This window comes from Carassius carassius, chromosome 20 (assembly GCF_963082965.1).
Source record: "Carassius carassius chromosome 20, fCarCar2.1, whole genome shotgun sequence".
Taxonomy (NCBI): Eukaryota; Metazoa; Chordata; class Actinopteri; order Cypriniformes; family Cyprinidae; genus Carassius; species Carassius carassius.
Genome location: NC_081774.1, coordinates 8208040 through 8218736, shown reverse-complemented (window position 1 = coordinate 8218736; position 10697 = coordinate 8208040). Strand labels below are relative to the sequence as shown.

General features: G+C 38.2%; 1 protein-coding gene across 1 annotated transcript in view; it reads right to left on the bottom strand.

The window, feature by feature from the left end:
• Positions 1 to 7533: 7533 nt before the first annotated feature.
• LOC132096226 (heparan-sulfate 6-O-sulfotransferase 1-A-like) overlaps positions 7534 to 10697 on the bottom strand; it is a 120010-nt gene continuing 116846 nt past the window's right edge. The window contains exon 2 of the mRNA XM_059501466.1: positions 7534 to 8716. Within this exon, the coding sequence (XP_059357449.1) occupies positions 7993 to 8716 (724 nt within the window). The 3' untranslated portion in view covers positions 7534 to 7992. The remainder of the gene's footprint in view (positions 8717 to 10697) is intronic.

Sequence of the window (10697 nt, the reverse complement as noted above, 5' to 3'; positions counted from 1 at the left end):
GTAAACTTTGTGGATGCCTTTTATAATCAAAGCCATAATGAGAAATGATGAGCAAACAGATGCTGCATTAAATTTACATTGTTATCCCTAATTATGGGTTAAACATTTAAGAGTGGGACATGGCACAGCTGATTAACTTGATGTATATCCTACTTAAGGGATAGTTTACCCAAAGAAAAAAAATCTTTGGGTGAACTATCCCTTTTTTACATGAAAAATATTCCATATAAATATATTACACAATTGTGTGTCACCTTAATGTAAGTTTGGATTTCATGTTTAATGACCAATAAAAGTGTGTACAGCTAATTAATATTCAAAAATTATATAAAACAAAAACACATTCTAAATTAAGAAATTAGCATGCATTTGTGGGTTTTGTTTACTGCACTCCTGGAATAAGACATACCTAGATAAAGATCTTAGATAAAAACACAAACATGAGGCCTTATTGTAAAACCGTCACATTAGATATGCATGTTTGATTGACTAATTTATTTAATGGATTACTGTTGTTCAAAAATCTCAATGTACAAAATTAACACAAGCATGCAATACAATAAAGAGAAAATGACAACAAACAGAACTTTAAACCAAGAAAATAAAAGGGTATATAAAGCACATGTCCTAAATACTTATAGTATTATGCTAATGGACTTCTTGGAATTAAGGGAAAAAAAATATCAGCTGACATTCGCTGCCAATGACCATTAAGCTGTGTCGTCAGCAAGTCGTTTCCCATCATGCTTTTGATCAGCGCAGTCGGTGGAGAGCAACTGCGCGCGACTGCAGAATCCGACAGGTGCGCCTTGCGCTCGCGAGAGATTTTTGACATACGTCAGCATGACATCAGAGCAAGGCGGACCGCACTCGGACACATTTCTAACCGGCATGCATCTCGCGCTGATCACCGGTGATCGATTCTGCGCAGATTTTGCTCATCTCAAACAAGCCTATTATATCTAATGTGACCACGCCCCCGCGCTGAACGCTCAATTCAGATCATTGAAGCGCGCGGCTTGAATACGCCCACACAGAAGAAAAAGCAGCGAAACTCACCTGAAAAGATGTGTTTGTGTGCTCAAACACGAGTTGAACCAGGCACAAAAGCGAAGCTTCACTACTCGTCTCCCTCAGTCCTCGACTTTTTACAAATGATGGAAAGAAACGCGCCCTACGGAAACTCTCGCGATTGCACAGTTGCCTGTAAGTGCCAAGTGATTGAACTGTCGCGATAGTTTTGCAGTCCGAACGTAATCGTTTTGCCATGATCGATCGAGGTTATTTTGATCAAAATCTAAGAAACTATTATTATTATTTATAATATATCGCAATTACGATTGGGTTGGCCAGTGGGGTGGCCATGATTATTTCCATGGTGGCCATGGCCACCCCCTAGCTCCGCCCCTGTGCAAGGTCTTTCTATTTTATATTTTCATAGCTCTACTGTGTATGATGCCTGTTTTTATGCTGCTTCCATTTTAAATATTTTAACAGCTACCTTAGTGTAATACATTTGAAAGCCATATAGTATTGTATATTCAAGCAGTGACATGCTGAATTTGTGTAAAAGTATTTAAAATATATATACTGTAAATTTATTTTTAAATTAACTTTTTTGTCAATTAGCCTACACTTTTAGCCAACTATAAATTGAACCCATGTACAGTTTCTACTGATTATTCTACCATTATGTGGTAGAACTGATTTAGACTTACATTGTATCTTTTATAACTGAAAAGAAACCCAAATCTCATTAATAGACAGTTTATTCCATTAAATTACAAAATCAGTATCTGCCATGTAACTCAACTTAAACACTCCTAAATGACAAGTACTAGGCCTAACTTAATGGGAATACTTAGCCTAAACATAGGGGTCAGATGAGTTGGTTTCACCTATAATTTCCCACCACTGCATGATACATTCAAACCAGGACAATAAAGAGAAGGTATAATTTAAAAAATGATGATAAATACATAAAACATTTTGATCTTCATTTCAAAAAGATAGGGCTTTATGTTTTCAATACACTCCGTTTCAAACTTTTTTTAATTGGTACATCTGGTTTTATGAAGTAACACAAGACTCTCATTGTGAATAGTTGATTCTCAATCATCTTGTCAGAGGAAATACCCGTCTAGACTTTAATTTTGCCCTCTTGGGATTCATCTTTATATTGAGTTATAGATGATGTTTTCAGGCTGAAGCTTCAACTGGGAAGATTTTTTATTACCAGAATTCTACATCAAACAAAAGACTAATTGCATAGCATCATGAGACATGGCTACCAAGCCTTAGGCTATTTTCTTTTTATTATTTGCCTATTTTTCCTGTTTCTATCAGCATGAGAATTAAACAGCCTGAGAGAGATGCTCTGATACTGCTAAAAAGTTCAATGCCACTGCTGGTTCAGATGTCAAAATCCATGCTCTGTTTATCAATATTGGACATGATCGGACACCCTGGACCTATTTGGCTATTACCACACAAGCTCAAACTGACAAGGGCATGCTTGATGTTTCAGCCAGATATTTATATATGCTTCCATTGGCCTTTCTTGTGGTAGAGCCACACAAACTGTGATGGTGTGGCAGAAATTGCATGCTCCGGCATCAAATTAAACTATAGATCAAGTGTGACAGGTCGAAGTGTGCTTTTGAAGTGACAGGGAGCCCTGTGTGCTTTATGGGGTCAAGGTGGCTCCATTATGCATTAGCCTGTGGACAGAAAAGAGAAAATTCTAGTGCAAAGCCACCCTCCTCTTGCCGCAGTGGCTGTTAACCTTTCCGCTGGAGCGTCTACCTTTCATATCCGAGGGGGGCTATAAAACCAGCATCCTGCTGCGAATGGGGGCTGCTCATAAAAATCAATTACCCTGATTAGGAGGTGATTTGCTGAAGTCCTTCAAAGCTAACAATGAGAGGAACTGACAGCACAATATTCTGTACGACTGTAAATTTCAGAGAACAATCCAGAAAATTAATGTCGACTCTCCCCACTAAATTCCTCAGGAAGTGCTGTATTCGAGAGGAATAACAATCGAATTTAAAAGCTTTTTGAGTACGTGACATCATGTTTCCATGGCACTGACTTAAATTTCCCAGAGCTAAATTATATGTCTCACCTTTAAAAGTCAAGTAAGGAGCACACACATAAAAGGTGAAATGACCATGCAGTTCCACATCATCCCCTGCGTGCCTTCAAATCAGCCATAAGCTAAGAAGAGGAGAGCACTTGTAATGTAAATTACAGCGGCAATTGATGACTAATGATTATAGATCAATGCCACTAAAACTGTAATGAGTTTTGAATCAAGCCCTTTGAGGTGAATTTTGTGATACAATCAGGCAGGAATCACTTTAGATGTTGAGAGGGATGTGCTGTTGCCCCCTCAATATTCAAATAAGTAGTATTCAACCGATCAGAGTTATCATTGTTAACAACTAAAACCATAAAAAAACTCTCTTGAAATAAACATTAAGTGAATATATAATAAATACACACACACATATACATATATATATATACATATAATGTCAACATATTTTCATATTTTATTCTAGCTAGGTGACAAGGCAAAACTTTCAATTGAAAGTTAAAATCCTAGAATAACTAAATTAAAACTAAAATGTGTGTGTATGTATATATATATATATATATATATATATATATATATACACACACACACACACTTTTTTCTTTTTTAATAGTTAATGCTTAAAAGGATAGTTCAACAAAAACAACGTTTTTCCATCATGTATATTCAACTGACTTTTTTCTTCTTTGGAATGTAAAAGAAAAATGTAAAGAGGGGGTCTGAAACAATATTGGACCCTATTGGCTTTCATTATAAGTGACAAAATATGTTCTGCAGAAGAAAGAAAGTCAAGTTTGGAACAAAGTGCAGGTTAAGTACATTTAATTTTTGAGTGAACTATCGCTTTAAAATTACTGGTCTATTCCAGCCCTAAAAGTATGGAAACACAACTTTGGTCTCTTTTTGTTTTAATGAATTCAAAAAGCTGCTGAGGCCAATGGATAATAGTTAAGCTCGAAACAAAAGTATGTTGTAGCCCTTCGTCATCTAGGTTCAATACTTATTGTACAGAGCTATAGAAATTCTCCTAATTCTTCTCCCAGTCATTTCATCTTCTCTCTACATACTGTATTTGTCATACTGGGAATTCTTATCATATCCTGGCAGAACAATGGCCTGGGTGCAAGTAATTCTCGGCGTGGCTCTTGTCCAAGAGACACAGGGGCAATTCATTACCCCTGCAGAACTCAGAGGAGCCGGAGTGATTACCCCCATCCATTTCAGACAATAATGGCTGTGGATACGCTGCTTCTCTGCCGTTCAGTTCAACAGGACTAAGAAGCGTGTCTTGATATCGGTGCCAAGAGGTATTTTGTAATTACCAGGGAGAGCACTCTCGTCTGAGTCAGCTGCTTCTGCAGCGTAGCCTGCGCTTCAGCGGCTGATGTCTGCTGCGTGTGTGTGTGATGTTGTCTATCAGCTTTATGTCTGAGCTCCTCATGAAAGCGCTGGTGTATGTGTGTGTGGGTTTCAAGGGTCATTCCTGCTGTTCATTTTCATGAATCCATCATTTTTGACTTGGTGTATTAAACTTAATATTTGAAAAATTTTGGAAATCATATTAAATTTATATAATACACACATATAATTTTTCAATTCTTTAATCAAAAGGTCTTCTTGGGAATATTGTTTTAATTCATAATAATTACACCGGTTTTTAAAGTGTTATATTTGATTAAACTCTAAATGAAATCAATCCAGACATATATTATTATATGGGGGAAACAGAGGAAAGTATAATAATCATACTCATGAATTCTCAAGTTATTGTACTTTGACTGGCACTTAACCTGGAGTAGTTCAAAATTTTTTCAAGATGGCTATCAGGTGAATGGACTTTGACATACTTTGTGCCTTTGCACACACAGGGCTGGTAAATCATTCTTTTGATATTTAATATTTAAATATCAAAAGATGCTGCTCACATGCCTTCAAGGTTTCCACTTAAAACCATTACTATTAAAACTTTTTCATTCATTTTCACAAACCGAGTGAAGAGTCAAACTTACCTTACTGTCTGTATTAATCCATGCCCATATACATTAAAATAGAAAGTATTCCATGATATACTGTACCTTAAATGTGCTTGTGTGAGTTTAGAGACACTTTAAAAATAAAGACATTAAAGCACTGCCGTGTTTATATAAAAATGAAATATTTTTTAATGGTGTTTTTGACAATCCATTGTTGAAATGATGAGAAAAATACCCAGAGCAGATGAACTGGATGTGATGAATAAATGCACCCGGGAGCAGAGCTCAGGGATTCGCTAGTGCTGCTCTCGCACGCTTACAAACACACATTCTCTAATTAAGAGTTGAAGTCAATTTGCTAGACTCGCATGAGTCCAGAAACATACTCTAGAGGAGTAGTTGAAGGCAAATGCCTCTAGCTTCATTTTAGAGACTGTTCTAAAAACAATCAGAATACAACTGATAATGCAACTCGGATGTAAGTTGCATTCTTAGCATTACCACAAGGGGAGCTATAGCAGGCTTTAACAGTTTTCTCTTTCGGCTCATGGCTGAGCAACAGTTTGAAGAGAATCTAGTAAAATTTAAACCATATATAGCTAGTTACCTGAATAAAAATAATTTAATGGCACAGACTTCTGGAGGTGACTCTGTCGCCCTCTTGAGTTTTGACTGTAGAGTATGTTTCCGGCCTAACATTTGACAGTCGGTTGCAGTGACCATTTTTAAAGCACACCGGTACTCTATTCTGATGCCTGGATGCCATTGTTGAATTAAGACTGAGAAAAATTTGGTCACTGAACTATTTTGCAATGAGACCAACAATTACTACAACCCACTCTGGGTTTCCTTTAAGAGCATATCAACTGAAGAGAATGACAGCATCACATTGAGATATTAATAAAATGGCTGCCTTCATAAAGACCATACATGTATTATGTGGATCGTTCATGAGAAGACATTTGTTCCTGAATAACATAACAACACTCTAGGTTTGGTTAAATATGCAGTAAGTGAAGAGTAGTCTGTCTTTATGGTTACTGAGAAAACAAATTCCCATTGCAGAGCATTAAGTAAAGTCAAAACGTCCCTCATAACACCTTAAGAGTCAGTTAAACAGAAAGGACACATTTCCAGTGGGGTAATTCTTCCTGATACATTATTCACATACAGTTTACTCTGAAGTTGTTGCGTAGTCGTCAACTTAAAGGAACGGTTTACTCCAAAATGACAATTCTGTCATTATTTACTCAAATCACTATTTCTTTCTTTTTTCAGTGGAACATAAAAGGAAACACTATGCAGAATGTTCTTGCTGTTCTATACTGTACAATGAATGAATACTTTAAATAAAGCGAATTTAAATATAGTTTTGGTGCTTCACAGCTCCCGTCCCTATTCACCTTCATAGCTTGAAAAAGAGCAGCTTGAACATTCTGCAAAACATCTCCTTTTGAAGGTTACATGGATTAGGAGTGAGTAAATAATGAGTGAATGGTAATTTTTCTGTGCAAACTATACCTTTAACAACAAACAACTCAAAGATTTGCATAAGGGGAGACATGTGACATCATTCTTGCCCCCTTACTGGCAATAGCTTTAGTCCCTGAGGACCATGGCATGAGATTGGTCATGAAACACACGCTCGCACACATTCGTAGCACCCAAACATGTTTGCATACTTAAAACAGTCATCCTGCTCAGAATCTCAAACACACACAGTCATCCTCCATCCACCTGCATACTGAATAATGAGTAGTCTCTGGGAATTGGGAATGGTGGTGACATTTACAAAGGCTGCGTTTGCTGCTTCTTCATTCTGCTTTTGCGTTTCACAAGCTCTGTCTTTCACACTCGGTTACACACAAACTGTACGATGCTCCTGTTATTGACTGACACATAGGTGTCATTACTGAGTCAATAACATTTAGAGTCCACGATTTCATTTAGAAACGCAGAGCCCATTCTTACCAAGTTTAAAATAAGACAGTTTCCTTTTTGGATCTCCACCAGGTTCCCGCTTCGGCTACCAAAAAATTGGGTGCTGATGACAACTTAAAATTTGTCTGGGCCAATAACATCACGCAAGACATCTGTCAGATCAGACAAACGAAACACCTCTAACATTCGGTAAGGTTATATTAGTACACTTAGCTCACGGGATTTTCGCATACAGTATGCTGAAAGCTTAAATAATGGCTATGGTCCACGCTTTGTCTGTCCATCGAAATTTGCAACTGATGTGCAAATACACAAGAAAAAGGACTACAGAACACACCTTTTCAAGTCATCACTGATTATGAAAAGCTAATAAATTGCATCCAATAAGTGTTAGGCAGCTCTGTTGGTCTCAGTGCTGTGTGAGTTTTACCTCTTTGAGGGAAGAAAAATCCCTTTTAAAAATAATTACAAGAAATAGGACCATAACAAACTAGAAAATAAAGAGACAGACCATCATCCTCACAAATTCATGGCTGAAATGGTGGCAGACATTTAAGCAAATACCTCTATACAATTTCATTCGATTCATTCTTTTAAAATCTGCAGTGAATATAATTCCGATAATTTTTATGTATGTTTTCTTCTCCCTTTTATGGGTGAATGTGCCTGTAGAAGTCTTCACCTCTTAGTTTTAAGTTCAGGCTCAGTGCTTTAAGTTAGTCAGTCATTTCTGACCTGACACGCAAAGTCTTCGCAGTAGCGATGAAGAGAATCCCGCATTTTTAGTCCTTCTTCTCAGAGACGTCCGCAGGATATCCTGGAGCACAACAGAAGGGGGGAGGGCCGTATTTGATGGTGGTGCTAAAGTTCTGTCTCTTTCTCGTTTGCCGTGCTCCTCTCCCGCTTGATTTGACCTGGGGATCGCAGCCTTTTCCTCCTCGTCAACCTGTATTTTCCGTCCCCCTCCCCCCAGCACTGCTACCAGCGGTTGATGATGTGATTCATGTAGTCCTCCGTGGGTAATCGGGATGCCTCGGCCTCCGGCACGTCATCCCTGAAAGCAGGATCGGAGCTGGACCCGCGACGAAAGGGGAAGAGGGAGGGGTGGTTCTTTAGGCGCTGCTCTCTTCGCTCGAGTTGTCGCTTGTACATGTAGCGCTGCTGAAAAAGATCCCTGGCGTAGTCGTACAACTGCATGTCCAGGTCGTTGAGCTCCTCGATCCGCTGCACCGTGTCGTTGTCCAGGTCCACACCGGCGGCCCGCGTGCTGTTATACTGCATGAAGGGCCGGATGAACTTGAGGCGGAAGGTCCGTTCGAACAAGTACTGCGTTTTGCGCTGGAATTCGGTCAAGCCGAAGAAGGCCATGTCTCGTAGGTTCTTCTTGGCCGACTCGAGTAGCACCTGCGCGCGCTTCTTCTCCGGGATAAATGACATGTTGTAGCAGCCCACCAGGCTGAGGTCGGCCAGCATGCGCACCTGTCGGTTATTCGCCAGGTTGTACGGACAGTCCATGAACTGTTGTAATGTGCAGCCCGACCAATCGGTGCCCTCGTAGCAGGGGGGCAGCTCCTCTGGTGTTGGCGTTCGCCCGTCGCACATGTGCAGGGAGGTTTTCCACGTGGCCCCGCGCTGGACGTGTCTCCACTCGCTTAGGTACCGAGACACGGGGTCCCGTAACAGGGTAATGTAGTAGAACTTCCTGTAAGATGACAAGAAACAGAAATTGTTAGGACAAGGTTAAACAGGGAATTTTTTCAGTTTGTTCATTTCGGGTGATATTCCTGATATTTATAATTTACAGACACTCGTGAAAATGTGTCATCAAAAGAATTGTAAATTTTTTAATGGTTTAACCAAATAGATAACACATAACCAAATGGTTTGTTTTTTTTGGTGTGGTTCACAATGACTAATTGACCTATATCTTCTGATAGGGAAGTCGAAACTTCGAAACTTTGGGTTAATTTGCCCAAAAATAAAAATACAATCAAAGCACAGAAACATAGTAAGGACATCGGTAAAATAGTCGATGTGACATATCAGGGGATCAACCTGAATTTTACGATGCTACGTGAATACATTTTGTGCACAAAGAAAACTATAATGACATAATTTTTTCAGCAGTTTTTCTCCCCAGTTACCGTCTTCTGCCATTTTGGAGAGTACCCCAGAACGTAATCACCATAATGAACGTTGTTTGTGCTCAGTAGACTATACGCGCATGCTGAACGTAAAAAAACTAATTTCACCCATGGGGGGGCGCAACAATTTCAAAACCCCTCATGATTACTATGCAAAAATGTAATTGCGAAACATTTAAGAATTAAGATTTGATGTACATTATCAAACATACAAATGAACAATAATGTCAAAGTTTTTTTTTATTGAATTTTGCAATGTGTATTATAAAAGATCTAACTGTGCACATTTTTTAAATCAATGTGTCTTTTTGTTATCTTTGTACATTTCCGCCTGCTTTATATATTTTTTTAATATTTTATAGCTGTAATAAAAATATCATGATGTTCACTGTCCAACTTTGTGAGAATTGTCAGAAACCTTTCGAAATAAAAAAAAAAAACACTTTTCGAATGCATCAATAATGTGGACCTAAATTTGAATAATTGTAAAACTTAAAAATCTTATCAATTACTGCCAATATTTGCTGTAAGCAATATTCCTGTTATTTACTTGATCAATATATGTGAGTAAAAAAAAGAAAATCTTGTCCACTAATTGTTTAGACAGCCAACTGACTAGTCGATTAGTTTTGCACATTCTGACAAGGAAAATAACTTGAATTGTAACAGCTGGGACAGAACATTGCTGAAACGACTGTGTCTTCAACATTTTCTGCACATTTATTTTTTTATGGGTTTTTATTGACTCATTAAAACGCAAGAAGTGTGTAAATCTTTTTTTCTCATAAACCTGAACTCTAGCTACATTATTCACATCATAAATATCTGTATTGCAGTAAAGGACCAACAGCAGCCACATGGTAATCTTTCTCTGGTAGGTAAGAATTATAATATCCTTGCCTCCAGCGTTAAAATAATTTCAGAGCGTGTGAACACAACCAGTCATAAAGGGGAAGTGAACTGTAGAGCTCTTGATTCTGATATGCTTCAGTGAGACTTAATGCAGATGAAAAGAGCATAACACGTCCCACAACACCTCTTTTCCATTCTGAACCTGAACTCCAACACCAAATTAGTGAATTCTTGGATGCGCCCCTTTTGTGCACTTGAGCGTACGTGGTGCAGAATAAATCAGACATTAGTGTAGCGAACGGCGGAGACTTATTTATTTTAACAGCTCTGCTTGAGATGCATAAATGTATTCATCTGTGAAAGACAGGACTGAAAACGGCAACAAGTCAACCACAAGCTCACACATTATGTAAAGCACTGACCCTGAGGGTAAATGAACAGAAAATTCAACAAATTCATCAGTACATTCAGTTTGTTTTCTAGTAAAAACATCTTTAAAAATGCTTAAAATAACATTGCCATAAGATATTAAAGTAGTATTGTGTTAAATTCAAGCTAAGCTATGAGCATTACGCATAGTGATGACCCTGAGGGTTAACACACAGACAAAAAATCTCTTTCAAACACAAATCCCGATTTCTCATCAGTATCTTCAAAGTGTTTTCTATACAAAACATCAAAACATCC